The 21,850-nt window shown below is 41.9% G+C and overlaps 1 protein-coding gene across 1 annotated transcript in view; it reads right to left on the reverse strand.

The window, feature by feature from the left end:
* Positions 1 to 6,866: 6,866 nt before the first annotated feature.
* Positions 6,867 to 21,850, reverse strand: part of PLPPR4 (phospholipid phosphatase related 4) — a 47,188-nt gene continuing 32,204 nt past the window's right edge. The window contains exons 5-7 of the mRNA XM_084636301.1: positions 17,741 to 17,798; positions 15,933 to 16,106; positions 6,867 to 11,500 (exon numbers count right to left, since the gene is read on the reverse strand). Coding sequence (XP_084492427.1) covers positions 10,163 to 11,500; positions 15,933 to 16,106; positions 17,741 to 17,798 — 1,570 coding nt within the window. The 3' untranslated portion in view covers positions 6,867 to 10,162. The remainder of the gene's footprint in view (positions 11,501 to 15,932; positions 16,107 to 17,740; positions 17,799 to 21,850) is intronic.

Genomic DNA, 21,850 nt, shown 5'->3' on the forward strand with positions numbered 1-21,850 from the left:
AAATGCAATATTTGTTTCACTGTTGTTTAAAGGCAAATTTAACAGTTATCCTGAATTATAGGGAAGTACAATGCAAATGTACATGTAAAAACTCCAATAGCTTTTCACTGTAGGCATCCATCTCATTTTGTTAATCTCCTGTTAATCTCAAGTCAAATTAATTAACACTCTTTCATAATTGGCATGTACATGTTTTAAATCTTCTACTGACTTATTTGTTCTTGTTTTTATTTCACTTACTAGATTAAAAGCAATTTCTCATCATCTGTGTCCAAGCCTTCCACTGTCAAAGCTCTGGAGTTTATGTAAACAAGGCATATTGTTTATTTTAGTTTTGGGTTCATGTGAGTCCTTTTTTTCCTTTGCACATTCTTCAATCAATGTTATGATCATTGTCAGAGGAATTAAGAAAAATCTGAACATATTAATTATCTGCCCACGAGGGTATACATTTACTAAAAAGTATCATTTTCTTTTTTGCTACAGGTGCTCAATCTTTTCTCTAGCAAAGCGCTTAACTTTTCTCTTAGGTTCCTTTGAAAATCCTAGCTTTACATGTTTTCCCCCCCTATTTATGTCATGAACTGTCTGTTTATTAAATCTTTTACAACCTGAGGGTCAAAAAGACCAATAGAAACAAAGGGAATGACAATTTCCCATACACAGTGATAATGTTATAGGAGAAATGAGGGGCATTTTAAAAGTACCTATCCCCTTAGTATCTGCACATATCCCTTTCAGCCTAGTGCTGTATTTTACTCAGTGTGTTAGCTGCCATATTAGGTTCACCAAACAGATTGTGGTGTTTTTACCTCTTAGTCCCGTAAGAGGGTGGCTTGCCCAGGGACTAGAAAGTGTGGTGCTAAGCCAACCCTGATTATGAAATGAGCCTCACTTTAGGGAAATCATAACCTCTTGTTATGCTATATTATATATAAAGGCAGGAAGCTGTAGTGGAGGGAGGAAGCCGAGGCGATTGAGTTGTCCTTGGAGACACTACCAGGAGTAAGAAGGCTGCTGCAGGGCCTTCAATCAATAGGGGTAAAGCTGAAGCAAAGAGTAGGAGAAAGCTGTCCAGCTAGGGAGGCCTGGGAGAGATCTCTGCCAGGCAGGGACGAAACTATAAAGGCCAACTGGGCTGAAAAATGTGTGAGTATGCGCATTATGTTTTTTTGGGTTAATCAGAAGAGAAACACTGAACTGGACTTGAGGCCAAAAGGGCTGAAGTGTAACAGAGGACTGAATAAAGTGGCCCCCAAGATGGGATATATTTTTGAACGACCTGTGGAAAATGAGTTCTTAGAAAGCAGAGGCAACATGCTGTAGGGCATCCTCAAGCCATGAGAGGCATTTAGCTGTGCAACAGTCTCACTGATCACTGGAGCACCTTGTTGCCAAATGTGATCTTCTCTTTTATTTTCTTTCTGAATTCTACAAATCTGATCCTTGAAGTACTACAGGCCATAGATCCAATAATCACTGCTGATAAAGCAGGGCAGTTAAACCTGGCATCTTAACTATGGCAGCGCTCAGGAATTGAGCCTATTGAATGATCAATGCATGTAACAGTCCCATTATTGGCTTTCAACAACATGAGCATTCAGATACTACTTACTACCAGAAACGCAGCCAGCAGCTGTGCAAATGGGGAGAAAACCCAGGAATGTTTGTAGCAGTAGATGGAGACCTCCATGTTGGAATGATCTAATTATTTGAAAACTCTCCTCTCTGTTGGGACAAAGAGGATGATCTATTAGATAACATTGGTGGGTAAAAATACAAGCAAGGATAGCCACTGATGCCTTCAGTAGGTCCCAGGTACTCTTATTGATGTGCTAGGGAATAGAACTTTCAGCTACTGATAACATCTGTGCATATTTAAAGTACAGCTGGCACGTTGCAGAGCAAACCACAGCTGGGAGTGATAGCATGGTCCAGCCTTGAAATGCAGAAACTCCAGAAAAATATATATGTTGAATAATTTATTTGACAAATATAGCTGGTATTCACTGAAAAAGGCTAGTAATATTCACCAGCAATAGAGCTGGTTGGATATCCCCAAAATGTTACCTCACTACATTATTAGATGGAAAAATGGCTCTACTTACTTAATAAAATATTTGTTTTCTTTGCGTGTCAGCATTCCCATGTGCAAAATGCAGATAATATTTTTTCCTACCTCACAGGGCATAGTGACTTTTAACGATTAATTAATTAATGTTGTCACAGTGCTTTGCAAATATATAAGTGCTAGAGGGTGACATAGCAGTGTAGGAAATAGGCTGTCTGTGTTGTATTAGAAGAGATTGTGCCAGGTTTTCAAACAACTTATAAAACCCTGCCATTTTAAGTGGAGGAATTTTCAATTTTATACATACCACTGCAATCTTGACAACTCTAATGTATTGTAAACTCATATGTACCTGGACTTATTGCCACTCTAGGATACTTCACATCTTTACAAAAACATCATCTAACCATACTGGTATGTGGTCCACTATTTTACATATGAAAGCACCAACCAATTATTGGCAGATAAAGCACATTTTAAGAGTGGATGTTGTCAAGAAGTCTTTTCAGCTGTGCTCTGTATATACTTGTGGTGCTAGAGAAGCAAGTGTTTAACATGAATGTGTGGTATGAGCTATTGTTGAGCTGTTATTTATTGCAGTAAAATTATTATCTTTAAGGTCCAAAAGACTGCTGCTGTCTTCTACAGCTAAGCAGAAAGCTAGGGGGGAGGGGAAAATGGAGGGGGAGGCGGAGAAGAGAAAAAAAATACAAAAAAATCCTACAGGAAAAAAGAAAATGATTTATTTTCAGTACTCATTGTGCTGTCATTTTCTCTCTAGAGAAACAGTAAATTAAGCTATTGCAATCAAATGTATAACATTATCCTCTTTGCAATGATCATAGATCTAGATTTCTAAACACCTGAAGACCGGTGAAGCAAAACAGATATTATAATTACCAAGCTAAATGCTCTTTGGTAGTTACAAGAACAGGAAAAAAACCTAACACCTATTGGATACGATACACACATGCTAATTTCAGCTCTGAATGCTTTGGTGCGATGAGAATGGTGCTTTCAATTATGTTGTATTTAGAAGGGGCAGATATTTGACAGGTTTCAGATTCTTCCTAATGTTCATGCCCACCACATGAAGCAGTAATGCAATTTGGAAACAGCTGGGTGACAGCTGACAGTTGATAATCCTTGGTTTTTCTTGGAAATCAGAAATACAGAAAACTATTACCTCAATCCTGAGTTGGCCCTAAGCCGCTTTTTGTGCCCACCCCCTCCCACTTACAGAAATGTTAAACTTTTTCCTTTCTGAATATCACAGGCCTAACTAGAAGCATTATTCCTATACAAGTTAGGATACTGTAAGATTAATTGGCTGTATGAAATTTTTAAATGTAATTTTTTCTTGTCAGCTACAAAGTAATTGCATTTATGTGCACAGTCCTGATTCCAAAGTTTATTTATTGTTGGGTAATTTCCAGGGATCAGGTATGAGTCCCGGATATTTTGTCCCTCTGCTGTGTCAATCAATGTGTCATCCCATATAAAACATCCAGTGTAAATACTTATGCATGAGTTTAAGGTTCATTCTCTGCAGTACTCAAGTGCCACAAGCTTAATTCCTTTAGGGTCTCATATGCCCTCAGAAAATGAACACATGGCCGAAGTGAGTTAATTATTCAATTCAAGGAAATAATTGCAGAAAAAACTGTTCTGTTTTATTTGTCAAGCTCTAGTAAGTGGGTACAAGCAAACCAACTGGGGCAAAGTAAGAATGACTGAATAATTTTCAAGGTTTGGATTCATGTGTAGAAGTATTCCCTCCCCCATTATTTCCATTTGTTCTTTCTGTCCCGTTTCCTCTTTATCTCCCACTGTAGAATCTCACCTACCCTCTGCTCAAATACCTGGGTATCATTCCTATTGCAGATTCCACCACATTCAGGCTCAGAGAAGTCAGTGGGCACGTCTCCATTGACTTTGATGGGCTATGAATCAGGTCCTCAATCTTCCACCTCCCACTAAGTCCATACATTCAGTGCTACAACCTCCTGACATCCCCACCCCAGATCCAATCTGAGTTTTTCCAGAGTGGCTACTTTTATCTTACTGTTGTAGATTCATAAGCCCAGCTGATCTGGTTGAGTTCTAAATTACTTCTTTCTCCCCAATTCCTGGTATCGGAGGGCTTTCTTTTTCCTATAACAAACCAGAGATCAAAGCACTATTAAAGCCACAAAGTATGCAAGATTCCTATTCTCCCATGCTTTCACAAAATGGCTCACAAATGTAGGAATGGATTTCTTTTATGAGAGGCATAACTGAATGTGTTACTGAGCATCTAAAGCGCTTGAAGAATTTACCATAGGACAGGTGAAGGTCTACTGGACTAAGGAAGTTTATATAGAAGAGCTGAAGTTTAGACACAATGCTTCCCTAAATGTAAACTAGTTATTTTGATTCCACTCTTTAAAGCATGAGCTGAAGGCAATAGTGGGTAATGTACCCGTGTGTATGCACATATGGGTTGGGGTGGAAAGCTGTCAGACTTTCCTTTTCTATGTATAGTTTTAAGCCATTTGTTAATGCTTGAGTTTTGCTGCCTGATTCATACTGAGCAATAGGATTTGTTAGATATCTTATCTACATTTTTGTCAACCTTGAATTTACTCAGAACCTCAAGCTATTTATGAATCCTTGGTTGTAAAGGCCTTTAAAATATTCCTGACAAATCAGATGTGCAGTTATGTCACATAAAAGGTCTTTAGATTTATAGTTAAGTGATTACAGTACAATCTGGCCTCATTTGACTTCTCATTTCCAGCACCTCTGCGGCTTGCTTTAAATCCAGAACAAAATATGTTTAATAGATTCACTTTATTCACTTATGCCTGCAAATGCTTTGAACAGTCCTCTTGGCATATTTAATTTGAGGCAATCAATGGTTTCTGTATTAAAAAACAGACACAGGAACAATTTATGAAAGACTGACTTCTGAGCCAAGCATGTAGACTCAGTAAAACTGGAAATGTAGAAAAGGACATAGTGGACCCAATTCTCCATGGCCCTGCACCTCATGTAGTTATTTACATGAGTCCAAAGTGGGCATAAAACACTGGTGAATCAGAATAGTTATGAATTACACCCCCTTTGCGCTGGTGTTAAGGACTACAAAAGATGGAGGGCAATGGAGAATCTGGTTCACTGTAATTGGCTACATATTAACAGGCCCTTAGTACTCAGAGGTCTAGTCACCTTAAGATGCAGCACCTGCAAATACTACCTGCACAGTCTTTTGCTTTTGTTCAATTCCCCGGCTTTTGCCATCCACACACGCTCACACGCATAGAGCTGTAATGTCCCAGCTTGGCCTGGTGGTAACATACATGAGATAGGCACGGTGAATGATAATGTAAACTCAACTGAATTCACTTAGGGACAGGGCTTAAAACCTTTATCTGATGCCCAATAACCACAGCGTAAGAGTCCTGGGTCACCATTCCTTCCAAGACCACAATACCTAAAGGCATGTTCATGCAGTTTAAAACACTAACACACTTGTATGGTCTATGCTATGCCCTTTATTTAATGAGGTAACATTGTCCCTCATCTTTCTGTTTAGTGTAAATATATAGGGAGAAATATAAAAATTACTCCATCTCATGCATTAATTTTCCTTTCTTTCCCTTCCTGGTTTCACTACACTTTTTCTTACCTAGAATAGGACATGGGCTATCGTCTCCTTCCATGACTGTTTTTCTTTCTCTCTCATTGTATTTCCTGTCTTTGCCTTCTTCTTTCCCATCCCAATAATCTCTTTCTAAACCACACTTCTCTTTTCTAATTTACCTGACGAATCTGTCTCTGTCTTTCTCAATCATCCACACACTTTCTAACTGCTGATTTTGTCTTTCCCCTGCCTTTGTTACCTGTTTGTCTAGGAAGATGCTTAACTTTGCTGGTGTGGGTAGAAGAGGAATTCTCATCTGTTGCTTTTCTTCTACCCTCCTCCTTTTTCTTTTCCTTCCATTGTACGTACATGTTAAGTCCTGTCTTTCTGATTCTCCCTCCACAAGAAGTTAGTTTTCTTATGTCCCACAACAATTACTTTATGGCTTTTTCTCAGTTTCCTTCTATGACTCTTGACCCCCTCTCCTCGCCCTTTTTTGCATTCTGAGCATTCTGATTATGTGAGTAAAATTCAGCCTCTAAAATTGCATGACAAGAAGCGGAGTAAACCCCTCTGCCTTTTACTGGTGAGAACAAATGAAAAACTGCACTGTCTCCTTTTGTGGAAATGGCAATGCCCAATTGAAAGCACACTGATATCAAAGGCTATCTTTCCATGGACTTTACCGGGCTTAGGATCAGGCCCTTCATGTCCAGATTCACTGGCTTCACATTTTCATGTGCATTTTTTCCCATAGATCTAAGACTTTCTGTCCTTAAACAGTCCCTTATGACTTCCTGTATATTTTAGATGGCACGGCTAATGGCTCAGATTAGCTGCCAGTGCTGCCAGATTTTACGTTTCTTAAGCTACACATTAATGATACAAAAAAGAAGGGGGCCAGGAGTGGGGAAGGAGAGGGGAAATGGGAACTTGACTTCTACTGCGCTACAGATGAAATGACTGAACTTCAATGAGGAATTTAATCTTTATTTTTATGATAGCACAATAAACTCACACAGTAGCATTGATCTGTACTTATTTAACAAAATACATTCTAGCAATTTACAAATTTTTCCATTTGAAAACATTGCATAACAGTTTATTAAACACAATATTTTATATATAGAATTTTCATTGAAAAACATATTTAATTTTATATTTCCAGTATTTTTTTCTCAGTAGAGCACAGCCTAACAAAGAAATTGGTTCCCCCTTTCACAAGTAAGAAAAATTAGAACACTAAGAAGATGCCACCTGTCAATTTATTTCATCCATTTTAAATTAAGGTATTAGTGGAATGTAAACACAGGTTAATTTTACAAAAGGCTCCTTATCAGAGATACATGCAGAAATCTGAGTTCCAATGTATTTCTTATTACATTTGTTTTCTAATGTAATATAATTTGATAAGCCATTATTAAAAAGAGTAGCCTTTGGCACTTTGAGTAAAAAAAGAATATATCAATATTATGTAAAGAACACAATTTCAATGATTACACAAGTGCTTTAAAATCTTTTGTTAAGAAATAGGAAAGCTTGATAGGAAAAATATCACACTGCACTTGAAATAATGCAGCAAATTTCATAGTAGTAAAAGCAACATATGCTAGATACCCATAAATGGCTCAACTAAAACCAAGGAATAAAGAGCAACCACTCCCACCAGAAACCCAGTCATCTCCAAAACAGTTATACTGCTGGAGAGAGTAGTGTATAATCCTTGGTTTATTGCCAGTATTTCCAGTTGCAGTTTTCCATTTCTTTTTTCAGGTTTATCTACTTATGTCCCCTCCTCTTGAATTTATAGGCCAGCAATGACTGTGTCATATCCATTCCATTAAAGCTAATCCTACCTGCTCAATTGTACACCCAAACTAAGCTAAAGCCTACATATTTTATCCAAGACAATCCACGTGTTTGCAATCCCTAGGAAATGTGTAAAAAAGGTTTGATATTAAATACCAAGGACTGAAGACTCAGTTTTATTTATATAAACAAAAACAAAACAAACCTTGTAACTATTGTAATCTGAAACTGCATATTCTAAAAAATTACTTTTCTTTTCTCACCGTTCCCTGGTTTCTATGGTTACGTTCACCACTATAGTGCCCAGTAGTAACACTCACCATTAGTAGCAGACTACACCACCCCCACAGGATCGTTCCTTAAACATAATCTGCAGAATTCAAACTTGGAATCTCAGAGGTGAGGAGGTGGGGGCGTCTGTTCGGATTGGTGGGGAAAACAGATACTGGCTCCATTAAGGGTCTCCCTGCCCCCTTCCTTCAGGGGTTTGGGGAAGGGGAAAGCATCACCTGAAGTGGTGGGCTGGCCAGCAGGGCTCAGGTCAATCATTTGTCCCTGTACACTGGATTGGGGAGAGGGTATATAAAGCCTGTTCCTCCGGCTGGAATCCCCCTCCATGCCTCCAGTCCCTGGGATTAAAGTAGGTCCTGGGATTGTTAGGTCAGCTGTGGGCATTGCACTAGGCACCTTATTTCGGACTAGGAAGGATTTTTTCACCTTACTGCCAGATTGGGGTTTTTTTGCCTTCTCCACAGCAGCTCAGTGACCTGGTGGAGTAGGTTAGGAGATTAAGTTCAAGCTGCTGCAATTTAGTAAGTGGAAGATGTTCAGTACAGGTACTCATTCTATAGGGGCCCAGCTCCCTCATGAACCAGAACTGGAAGTTGATTTAGGGGTGCCTTCCCCTAAAGAAGTTGACTTAGGAGGTGCCTGGAGAGGAAAGGGGTTAGGGCTCCTAACGTCTGATTCAGCAAGAAGACAGCCCCCCATCATCAGCCCCTTATCCCTCCTATGAGGGCTCCCAGTGGGGTCCCAGCAACAGGCTAGAGACCATCTGTGGAGAGCTGGGGGACTGATCCACTAGGTGGAAACAATTAAGGAAGGAATCAGGACCTGAACTGTACAAGACATTGCCTGGTAGTTTCCAGATGAGCTAAAGTTGCAGCCTAATTACACCAAATCCCTTGCATCTTGTCTGTCCTCCTGCATGTCCAGGACAAAGCCATTTTAGTTCCTTTTAGAGTCCAGTTTAGTAATTCCTGGCAACACAGATTCTAAGAAGGCAAGTTACTTCCTCATATTATAAAAGTATTACAGGAAGAATCACACCATTAGGAGTTCATCCATATTCTCTCCAGTGCCAGGACACAGCCCTCTTGATTCCTAACTGAAAAAAAGCCATGTTTAAGGAGGGTCTTATGAGTCTGTCCCAGGGCCCCCAGTAGCACCCGAGGCACAATGCAATACTCGTGTATTGATTCTGCATACTAAGACATTCCAAATTTAAAGCAAAGCATTAAAATAAGGATCCACTATGACAAGAGTGAAGCTTATGGTCATTTTGTGCTAAGCTAAGCAAGTGAAGTGTGTACATCCAAGTGTGAGCTAGAATGCCAGTTAATCAATAGTTAGTGACTGATCAGGCAGTAGCAATTTCAGTTTTCATGGCTCACCTTCTTTCACAGCAAATTTCTTTGCAGTTATCAGTGTCAAGCATTATCTAGTTAAAAATTAACAGAAAAATATAAGGTCTGCAGAGAGACAAAATGAGAGCTTGTAAAAATGCAAAATCTGTATTATTTTATGTGCTTTAAAAGATCCCTTTAAAAACAATATTTAAAACTGTTCTACAAGTTAGCCCACTAAGAAGCCTCTTCATTAGTAGCACCTGTACTTAAACAAAAGTTGAGCAGCAGCAGCTAAACTATTCAAACTAGATAGTTATTCCACTCCAATGGAATGTCACCCACATATTTTTTTTGTTGCAGTAAACATTATTTCAAAGAACTACACAAAATCTTTGCAATCTTTTAATGTGACAAATCCACTATAACAAAGCTGTAAATATTTCCTACTCTACATGAATGCAGCCAGCATCGTCCTAGTATTAGCAGTATTACTTTTAAAGTAACTGCACATCAATATGTCATGTGTCGAGTTTAACGCATATGTAAATTTTCAAAATATGTAAAGTTATAGTCAGCACCACCCTGTATTAAAGTTTTGGTGCAAAATCTGCAAAGGTGAATATACAACACTGATACAGGCTTTGCTGTGAAAAAATTATTTGTCCTCAGACATAAATATAAATAAAATCAAAAAGTTGGCACATTCAGGAAATAAAGTGTCTGTGTTCAAGACCATCACTTTGATTGATATCGTCACCCTCTGAGAAATGTTTTTAGTCTGACGAAACAAGTTGTAAGAAAACTCTTTGTATTAGGTTCTTGCATTGTGCTTTCCCCCTCCCCCCCAACCACATGAAATCCACAAGCTCATGCACACCATACATCAGCAACATCCAACAATAGTCAGGCCGATGCTCAGTAAATTTGGCACATCAAGAATATTTCTGAATCTGCTCAAAAGAAAGAGAGCACAAGCTTTATCAAAATGTGTTAATTCTTGGTCATATGGATCAGCTGACATGTCTCTTTTCATTCTTTGTAAGCTCTTGTGGGGGATGTTCCTTTATAGAAGATGTTTCTGGTGTTCTCTGGGCTGCTCCCTCTTTCAGGGATTAAAATAATGTTACCTTTTCTTCGAAGTGTGGAGTCACGGCTTGAAGAGATGGACAGAGTTTCTGAGCCAATCTCACTTCCCTCCACTGGTGTGACTCTTATAGTCGTAACCCCATGATGGTGATGCTCACTGTTATCTATGTTACTTCTTTTCCTGTCACCAGACCCATAACTGTCTTTCAAGGAGTCACAGCTCTCAGAGTCTCTATTGAGATCATTTAGCTCATAAATTTGACGAAGGCTACCTTTCTCGGGAGCTTTCCATTTCCAAGATCCACTCCCTTCACCTTCTGATGGCACCTGAATTATGGGTCTGTTATTTTCTGGATGGGCCTCAACTCTTACAATACCACTGGGTTCATGATCTGTCAAGGTTTTATATCGGATGGCTCCAGTGCAGGTGACTGTGCTGCTCTCTGAATTCTTAGGACTGCTCTGAAGCACTCCTTGCTGCTTTGACATGGCTATTACTTGCATGATTCTTGGCTGACTGTTACTTCTACATGCAACGCTTTTCTCTGCAGCTTTCAGCCATTTGGCCCTAGCTGAACTACTTTTGGGAGATGTGTTTATATTTTCCTGGGTCTCTTCAGGAATATGGACTAGCTGTGAAGAACCAGGACGTGACTGAATAGAGACTCTTGGCCCTCCAGAAAGACCCGCGTTATTACAACCCGGAACACTGCCAGGCTGAATTTTGAGGTACTGATTGCTGGGGCCATGATGATCACCATTAACACCCACTCTGGATGGCTCAGAGCTTGATCGCATTTCAATAGCCCTTGGTGGTGAATGGCCGGATTCAGTCTCTATTACTTGCAAAGACAATTTTCGACTTTCGTTCTTGTTCTTCCATTGAGAAAGAAGTTGCTTGGAACGGGCAGAGTCCATTGATGCATGAATTGTTGCGTTTCGCCTTGCTGGATCTTCCAGTGATGGCGTGTTGACTCTTGGCAAAGTGTTGCTGAAAGTAACCATATTTTCCTTTCCCATTGGGCTTCGTGGAGTTATAATCTCTACATCAGCATTTGCTCTCTTGATGTTAGTCAGGGATCCAGAATCTCTATGGTTTCGATTCAGAATACTCTCAGAATGGTGAGAGGAACAGCCGTCACTATTGCCACCATTTTTACCCGGTAAAATTCTGTTGGCATCTTGACTCAGGTCTGTCAAAGATCTTAATGGTTCTCTTTGCAGATTCTGGTGAATTACATTCTCTTCACTTGGCAAGAAGTTCCCCACAGCATAAAGACCCTGATATTTGGATAGAAGCATTAGATAATTATGGAAAAACAAATATTTTCAGACACTTTAATTATACTTTCATGGGTTTAAATAAATAGAAAACGCATAATATTAATACAGCTAAATGGTTCAGTTTGTTTTCTTTCCATTACTACTTATCCTCACCAATACAAATCTTATTTATTGTTCCAAATTTTTCCCTCAGTTCTGTACATGCAGGTATGTATAAAGTGGTACCATTGTGATCCTTTATTACACCCATGTAGTCTAAGAGAATAACTGGGAAAAGCAGAGGATTATTTCCCCCTCCTACAAAGCAGCAGGTACAGTACAAGGGAGAATGTTTTGTTTTTAAAATAATGTTTTCACAATTCCTGGCCTTCACTTAAGTAATGTTTACAGCTACACAACTGTCTGCTCTGATTTACTGAAACTTGTTCCAGCTAGATTAGTTCTCTGCTCAGTGGTTCTGCCCTTTCTACTGTGTAATGACCATGTAATACAATATCTACATGATAGAACAATTTGAATCAATTGGCTTCCAACGTATGCAGAACTTCAACAAGGTTTAGCTTCGTGACATTTACTCCATTCAGTGGGCCAGTTGTAAAACAATATCATTTTAAAGAAATTCTAGTGAGAGAGAATATTTAATAAACAGTCCAAATGCTTGAGCTAATCACTCAGGTTAATTCTTTGCACTACTTCCAGATCTGTTTGTAATTACACAGTATTAATTTCTCCTTCTCAACCTCCCCATTGATTTTTTTTTTTTTTACTTTTCAGAGCTGATTTGCTGGCTGCAGAGTATTTAGAATGAAGAGTCTCTGAAGTAAGCCATCATGCAACAGCCTATGAGCAAGCTTAGTCAAGAACATGCTTGAGTGTGTGTTTCAAACATAGGCACAACTCAATTTTGCTGTGAATTTTGTATGTCTTTACATGCACTTGTCATTTTATGTGGCATCCAGAGTAAAAAAATCAATTCCAGATCAGGTTACAATACACAGGAACTGACCATTTTCATATACAGTGTGATTTCAATAGTCTACTCATATTGGTGTTACTTCTACCACTCTAAAAGCTATTGCCTCTAATATCATCCTCTGGTGAGGGCATTGCATAGCAAAGGTTCTCAAACTTTTGTACTGGTGACCAGTGATGAGCTGGAGCCGGTTCGCACTGCTTCGCGCGAACCGGTTGTTAAATTTTGAAGCAGTTTTAGAACCGGTTGTTAACCCGCTTCCCTGCAGGGGGCGCTGAGGCTTTGATGGGCTCCGGCCGAGAAGTGATGTAATTCCTCCTCTGGCCGGCGGGGGCGCTGCGCTGGGGGAGCCATGTGGGCTGCCGCCTGGCCCTGAGCATAAGCCCTGTTGCTGCTGCTGCTCCCCTGGCCCTGGGGCTCCCGATGCTGCCTGGTGGGTCCCCGGCTGCTCTGCTGGGCCTGGGCTGCGTCCTGCTGCTCTCCCTGTGAGTACCCACCACCCTGCCCGCAGCCACCCCCGCACCCCCTGCCTGCACCAGCCCCTGCCTCCGGCGACCCCCGCACCCCCTGCCCGCAGCCAGTCCCTGCCTCCGGCCACCCCTTGCGCTGCCTGCACCAGCCCCTGCCGCACCCCCTGCCCTGCCCGCACCAGCCCCTGCCACACCCCCTGCCTTGCCCGCAGCCAGCCCCTGTCTCCAGCCACCCCCTGCCCTGCCTGCACCAGCCCCTGTCTCCAGCCACCCCCTGCCCTGCCCGCACCAGCCCCTGCCACACCCCCTGCCTTGCCCGCAGCCAGCCCCTGTCTCCAGCCACCCCCTGCCCTGCCTGCACCAGCCCCTGTCTCCAGCCACCCCCTGCCCTGCCCGCACCAGCCCCTGCCACACCCCCTGCCTTGCCCGCAGCCAGCCCCTGTCTGCAGCCAGCCCTGCACCCCCCTGTCCTGCCTGCAGCCAGCCCCTACCTCCAGTCAGCCCCTGCCCTGCCTCCAGCCAGCCCCGGACCCTCCTGTCTCCAGCCAGCTCCACACCCCCTGCCCTGCCCACAGCCAGCCCTGCACTCCCTTGCCTCCAGCCAACCCCGCACCCTCCTTTCTCCAGCCAGCCCCCGCATCCGCTGCCTCCAGCTAGCCCTGCCCCACGCCCTTGTCTGCAGCTGGCCCCCATCCACTGATGCCCTGCAGTTCCCAGGGCAGTAACCCTGCACACCTGCTTCAGTGAGGGGGGCAGGGAGCAGCTGGGACCCACACATGTGCACGCCCTAGGGTGACCAGACAGCAAGTGTGAAAAATCAGGACAGGGGGTGGGGGATAATAGGAGCCTATATAAGAAAAAGACCCCAAAATTGGGACTGTCCCTATATAATAAGGACATCTGGTCACCCTAGCACACCCCCAGGGAGTGGCAGGGACCCACACATGTGAAACTTCGCTGATTTCTAGTTCAGGCCCATCTTTTTAAAAAAGAACTTTAGGCAGGGTTAACATACACCGTATTTTCCCGGACAGGTCAGGCTTTTTGGTTCTTAAATCGCCATTAGGGAGGTTCCTCCCGGGAAAATACAGACATATGGTAACCCTGCTGGTACAAAAATACATACTGGGGCACATACCTTAAATCACAACTTTTAATAGGGAACCGGTTGTTAAAATTTTGGCAGGTCATCACTGCTGGTGACCCCTTTCACACAGCAAGCCTCTGAATGTGACCCTCCTTATAAATTAAAAACACTTTAAAATATTTAATGGTATTATAAATGCTGGAGGTGAAGCAGGGTTTGGGGTGGAGGCTGACAGCTTGCGACCCCCCATGTAATGACCTTGCGACCCCTGAGGGGTCACAACCCCCAGTTTGAGAACCCTTGGCATATAGCCTGTACTGTCAAGTGATTACCATGATGTGACTGAACATCATCTGTTTTAATACTATATTGAAGAGCATTTCTGACTCATTTTGGTTCATAGCTGGATGCAGGGAAACATCTTTTCCTCACCCACACAGGACCCAGGAAAAATGCTGTCACTAGAATTCCTTGAGCACTGGGGAGGCTAGGAGGTAGCTAGCCTAACAGTGTTCTGAAGACTTAAGATGATGTAGATCAGTCAGACTGGGGATGTGTCCAGAGCCCCACTTCCTAGCACACACAACACCAAGCACTGGAGGAATACTTGCTATGCTTTTCACCAACAGATGTAAGGAGAGCTAAGCCCTTCTTGAATCCTTCTACCCTATACACCTGGAGTGCCTCAGAGGATCCCTGCTCAGGCCGCAGAGTTCTGCACAACCTCCCAACATGTTCCAATGATGTACAAGGGCATTACGTTGCCCTTAGTTTATTACCAACTTGGCAATTTATTGTACCTGTTTATGTTAATTTTGGCCGTTTTAAAGTTCATATTTAATTGTGAAAACAAAACTGATATTTGTAATATAAACTACACATGGCAGCAAATTCTGATCTAATCCATTATTTTAGCTAGTGTTTGGATAGAAAAGTCACAAGATACTTTCAGATAGCACACAGTCTTAGAGCTGTTTCCATGTTCAATCTTAAATTACATTTCCTTTTAATAGCAACGTTGTACATTATGTTATTTTCACTGGGTGACTGGCTCCTTTAAGATGAAGCAGGGTCCAATGCACTGCGACTGACTGGCTTTCCTCCAACAGGGGTTATGAGATGGCTCTGGGCCCAAGACGGGAGGTTCAGGAAAGGGCAGGGTGAGCTGTGCCTGAGAGCACAGGCTGGAGGAGCAAAGAAAGGGTCAGGTGAGAGCTTCTTGGGGGAGACAGGGAAGCTGCAGAGAATGGAAAGCCCTGCAGGCCTCCGTGAAACAGGGAGGGAGGCCAGGCTAGGAGACCAGCGGCGGGGCTAGCCTGCTGAGCTGGGGAGCCAGTGCTGGGAGGTTGAAAAGGACTAATCCTGTATCTGGGGTAGAAGAGTCATGAGACTGCTTATTCCCAGGTGGATGGCCTGGAAAGGGAGGCCCTGGAACAAGGCAAAAAAGAACAGGGAACACGGTGCTGATATTGACTTTTGGGTGGGTGACACAGCGGTTTTGTCCCTGAGGAGGAGAATGGAGAAAGTGTTGTACCTTTATATGTTTACTGTGGGTCTGTGGAGAATGGTTTTACTACAAAGGTTTTGGGGAAACTGCTGCTTGTGAATAAATTATACCTAGAGATGGGGCTTTGTGTTGGACACTGAGGAAATTATGTTCCTTTCATGGATGGAGAAAAAGGAAACTGATGCTAACACACCTATAATGCTGCAGCCTGCTGCATGAGGGCATCCCAGGTGGGGTGTCATCCCTATGACAGGCAATCCATTTTAAAGCCATCCTGTTCCCCCTTTATCAGTTTATCTCCAGAAACGATACTTGTGTAGAATTCACTAGCCCATTGAAATATGAATGACTTGTGTTTTCTAAAACTTAGAACACATTCATACTGTATTTACCAAATAGAGAGCAATTCCTCCTCCTATTAGAAAACCACAATAGACATCAACTGGATGGCTCTTGTACTGGGTGATACGAGTCAGGCCACATATAATTCCACAGATGATAAATGCGAAGACGAGAAGAGGTTTCAGAAGTTTGGAGGAGTCGGTTAAAGTGGAATTGAAGTACATCTTGAAAAGAAAAGAAAAAGTGATTTATGAAATTTCAGATTGATCTAAGAGGACATGACTTTATTTCATGTATGGTTTCTTCAACTGAATACAAAGGAATGCCTGGTATATTCTTATTGCATCAATTTTGTTGATTTTATTTTTCATTCTTGGTAAAATCCATTCAACTGCTATAGAAAAATCTTTAATCAAATGGGACCACGTCCAAAGGCCTTATCCAAGCCAAACTCTCACCGAAGACAATGCAACTCAGACCTGAGTAAGGATTTGGTGTGTTGCAAATATTACTAGCTAAGGAGATAGTGCTTTTGGAACATAGGAATTGTCCAACCAGATGAGACCCATCGTCCATCTAATACAGTGTTTCTGAGAGCAGTTAGTACGAGATACTTTAGAGCAGTGTTTCTCAGCCAGTGGGTCATGACCCCTGGGTGTATGTCACAAAAAGCAATCACAATGTGCTGAAAATTTTATTATAATCTAAAGCAAAGAAAATCTTGCTCCTCCACTTCCCTTAACCTTCATGGTCAAGTATTGTCTGTTGAGTATATAACCACACACACAATTAAATTATATAGACCTATCATGGTTATCCTTAATATATTTTTTACTCTTATTTTGATAGTAAGTGTAAGGGGATGGTGTAATGTTTTGACTTTGAATAAGGAATCACTAACCTAAAAAGGTTGAGAAACACTGCTTTGAGGAAGGTACAAGAGATCCCACAGTGGGCAGATGTGGGGTAATCAATCCTTCCCCCCCCCAGAAGGTTTCAATTTAATCAGTGGTTGTTATTTATTATTTATTTGCATTGCAGAAGTGCTTAGAAGTCCCTCACGAATCAGCACTCCATTATGCAAGTCACTGTGCAAACACAGAACAAAAAGACTGTCTGCAGTAACTGATTTAAGCCCGGAAACATAAGGTTTCACACTGCTTCCAATCCTCCGTTAGCATTAACTCTAGATATTTTTGTTGTTTACATAAACAGCCACTTGCTCTTTGAATCTTGCTGAGTTCCTAGCCTCTGACCTGTGCTCCTCCTAGATTTTAAAAATTAAACATTCAACAAAGGCACAACTAACCATAAATTAGCCAGCCAATCCTATTGGTAAATATCAGTGGAGCTATTCACATCAAACAAACAAATTCCTGATGTAATTCCACTGAAGTCAATGCAGCGATATCAAGTAAGAATTTGTCCCTTAAAGTCTAGAGTTTGGATGCAATGTTTGAAGTTAGATGGGAGGAAGAAAAGAGGCAGGATATGTTAAGCATTATTTGAACGCAAACTAAAATATCACTTTATAAGACAAGTATCATATTTTGTATGTGAATAATATGAAGCATTAAATATGCTTTAATGTTACACTCCACTACAAAGGATAATGTTGCTAGATAACAAACTGTGTGGAACTACTGTGTCCCTACTGTTTCTTTTATAGTAATACAATATTGAGTTTATTTTAGCTATTTGTAATTTCATTTTGCTGTCAGGCTCAGAGGATAAGAGCTTATTTATTTCCTTACTACGTTAGGCAACAATCTAAGTCAAGTCACTTTACACCAGAGAGTAAATGACATTCTGACTTTTCTCTAGTACAAATGAATAATGAACAGAGTTGATTACTTACCGAAATATATACAGCTGCAAAGGCTGCCAGAGTCGCATGTTGAGAAGGGAATGACTTTCTGCCAAGGAAGGATACTCAAATTATGCTTCTCAGTTCAAATACACTCTGCGACTGCTCATTTAAAAACACATGGGATGGTACAGTCTTTTTTAACTTACGAATCACAAGCAAATAAATTATCTTTTATATTTTTTCCTAAGTCCCCATTCCGTATTCTGGGGAAAGGATCAGCTAAGAACTGAATTAATAAAATAATCACATTTTGTTTTAAATATTCAACACCAAATCATTTTCTGATATTAAAAAACAAACTAGATGCACCAAACTCTGAGATAGTTGATTTCTTTAAAGGGGCAAATATATATATAATTACATTTCTGGATATTTTTTCATGATGGGCCATATCCTACAAAAGTCTGTTCATATGAGTTATATAATTATTCCGTTGACTTCAGAGGGACTTCCTTTTTGACTAACAACTAATAGTAGATGTTTGGATGATTGGGTCCAAAGAGATAAGCTCAAAAATCTCATTAAAAAAAATTCTTACATAGTAAATAGATTGAGATTTCATTAATTCTTTCTTTAGGCGGTTAGTGACTGGAATGAGTATTACAGGAAGACTGCTACACATTATCTACCTTATTCTTTTCTATCAATATAGGTAGTTCTGATTGAGGGGAAAAACGTGAATAATTTATTTGAGGCACATTGTTTAGCCATCTATAGAGCTAGTCAAATAATGGAGTTTTATTATTTGTGAATAATTTATTCATCAACAATATTATTCTACTGCTAGTCAAATAATATGTGCAAATAATTGATTACATTATATATATCTCCATAATCTTAATCAATGAAGTTCATGGCTCAGATGATTAGCTGTGGCCTAAGAGTGCGCAGCACAGGTCAGGAAGCAGTCTGCTTCTGCAAATGTTGGGCCATCTGAATGCCACTCCTGGGGACTGCTCTAATTTGTGACTGCTACCAATGTACTGTTATAGTAACTGGGTGTTGCTGGAGCATGAGGGAGTTGTGGTCACACCCGGTTTTCCCTAGCTATGCCCCCTGAAGAGTCAGTCAGGATGGTGATTAGAATAGTTGTTGCTACAGTGTCTCTACACCAACCAAGGATCACCCTAAGCAGAAGAGCTCCTCTGGTGCCAAGATCCACTGGCTGAAGGGCAGCTTTGCACCACCAGAATAGCAGAAAGTTGCTTCGCCAAATATGAGAAATGGGGACCCACAAGTAAGACTGATAATATGGAAAACAGAAAGCGTCCTGAAATGTTGTAGGTGGTCTGGAGGAGCAGTGTGAAGGCTTAATTTCTTCAGCACTCTGACATCCCCCTAAATGTCTTCCTCTGACTGCGCAGAGACCCTGCATCCTCTCTGTGCTTTCTCTCTCCTCCTTCCTCCCCATATTACTGTTGTGAAAAGGGGGGAATAACAATGGAGCTTTCTTGTCTTAAGGAGGCGGGCATAGTGAACCTTCATTTTCTCTGTCTCCTGGTTCCTCAGATTCAGCTCCCAGTAGTTCCTGACGTGACAGGCTCACGTACGGCAAAGGAACTGGAGAAAGCATTTCAGGATAAAGTAATCCAGCCCCTTCACCCAACAGCTAAAGGAGCAGACCAGCAAGACAAAAAAATTAGAAGATTCCTTGAAGATGTCAAGATTGTGGGGGACTCCTGATTTTTGGCCGGATTCTGCAACATGCTGGGGGTGGGGGGAGGCCTCAGCTCCAAGTGATGACAGAGTTGAGTACTCTCAGCACATTCCAGGATTGAGTCCCAGATAAGGAGTTATAACGAGGGTGAAAGTTACAATGTGTAGCTTAGCGTCTATTATTTTAGAACATTTGCAGCCAGAACCATAACAGCAGTAGCTAAATAAAACTGTCACATCAGATATTCTGGATCTTGACATTTGCCCCTTTATGATTGCATTTCAACACCTTCTTTTCTCTGAAAAGAAGAACAAAAAAGTCACAAGGGCATGAGAGGAAAAAAAAATAAAGGGCTAGATTCAGTTTATAAAAAAAAAAACAACCTCTGTTGTACAGCCAGGGTTCTTGACCAGAATCCTAGTTAAAGGTCTGTGGAAGATGAACGGAACGACTCTGACCTTTAAAAAAGGGCACTATAAATAGAAAATATATGTCAATTTGTTGTCATAAATATGCCCCTCTTAGAACGTTACAGCAATGCTAAGAAGATGTTGTCGTCTACAGTATGTCCTGGTGAATTAAAGAATTGTTTTTTCTTTGAGAGGCTGCATCATATTTTTTTATATTCTGCGTTTTGCTTTGTCTTCTCTAAATAATTCTGTGTAAATGAACTCTGTGGCCCAAATTCAGAACTAGTGTGAATGCAACTCCACTGATCTGAACTTTGTGTCCAGGCCCTGGTGTATAGTGGGGGGAGGGGTGGATTGGATCTAAGTTATGCAACTTCAGCTACGTGAATAATGTAGCTGAAGTTGACGTACTTAGATAGACTTACCGTGGTGTCTTCACTGCGGTGAGTCGACGGCTGCCACTCCCCCGTCGACTCTGCCTGCTCCTCTCACGGCACTGGAGTACAGGAGTCGACAGGAGAGCACTCGGGGATTGATTTATCGTGTCTAGACTAGACACAATAAATCGATCCCCGCTGGATCGATTGCTGCCCGCCGATTCGGCGGGTAGTGAAGACATGCCCTAGCAATTCCTCAGTTTTGACTATGGCTAAATAGAAATGTGTTAATTTCTCATTAGTAAGGTCAGAGATTTAGATCTTTGACTCCTTTGTAAATTCTGAGAGCCTTTCACAAGGAATATCCATAAGTATTAAGAGTGGCATAGGGAAGAAAAACAAAAATCTTCCCTCCCTAGGACATGGAGCCTCTATAGCAGACGTGGGCAAACTATGGCCCACGGGCCACATCCCGCCTGCGGGACCATCCTGCCTGGCTCTTGAGTTCCCCGCCCCTCCCCTGCTGTCCCCCCTCCTCTGCAGTCATGTTGCCACGCCGCCAGCGCTCTGAGCAGCAGGGCTGTGCGCTCCTGCAGGGCAGCGTGGCAGCATGTCTGCCTCCGGCCGGGGGTCACAGCTGCCAGACATGCTGCTCTGAGTGGCATAATAAGGGGGCAGAGAGTGTGTGTGTGTGTGGGGGGGGGGTTAGATAAGGGGCAGGGGGTTCCGGGGGGCAGTCAAGGGACAGGGAGCAGGGGGTGGTTGGATGGGGTGGAGGTTGGATGGGGAGGGATTGGGTAAGCGTGAGAGTCCCAGGGAGCCTGTCAGGGGGCAGGGGTGTGGCTAGGGGTCAGGGCAGGCAGGGAGCAGCGGGGGTTGGATAGGGGGTGGGGTTCTGAGGGCAGTTAGGGGCTGGGGGTCCCAGCTGGGGGTGGAAAGTGGGAGGGGTCAGATAGAGGGCAGGGGCCAGGCTGTTTGGGGAGGCACAGCCTTCTCTACCTGGCCCTCCATACAGTTTTGGAATCCTGATGTGGCCCTTGGGCCAAAAAGTTTGCCCACTCCTGCTCTATAGGCTGTGGTAGAAGCCACTCTGTTTCTCCCCCAATTTGTGTGAATGAAACCATGTATTTCTGGTCTGCACATCTTTGTCAAAGAGTCAGTTGTGCCAATGAATAGAGAGAGAGGCCTGAGCACAGCACTGGATCCAGCTGTCTGAACTTTGACAAAGTTCAGGTCTGGGTCTTAATTTCATGACTTTGATGTGTAGCTGTGTCATTGTGTTTTGGTTTATTTTCTGTTTACTGAACCTTTTTGTTTTTTTGCATTCAGTGCAAATGCAGGCTGTTACAGAGGAGAGGTACATACAGGGCTCTCTCAGGGAGATATTAATTTTATTCTTTCTTGTTTTGTTATCTTTTAATTTTAAAATGAAAATAATTTTGGCTGAAAATGTATGACTCTTCTTTGTGAATGGAAAGCATAACATCTAGTATTAATGTGGTAGATAAATTCAGAGTTCTGAAAGAAAACCTACTCTGAGCACAAGAAATAAGCTACCACTCAGAGTCATGAAATATAAACATGGGGGATAAAACTAAGGAAGCTATGAGAGGAAAAATAGTTCATATAACATGCAGAGTGTAAGAACACACAA

This window comes from Lepidochelys olivacea (assembly GCF_965140295.1).
Source record: "Lepidochelys olivacea isolate rLepOli2 genome assembly, chromosome: 8".
NCBI lineage: Eukaryota > Metazoa > Chordata > Testudines > Cheloniidae > Lepidochelys > Lepidochelys olivacea.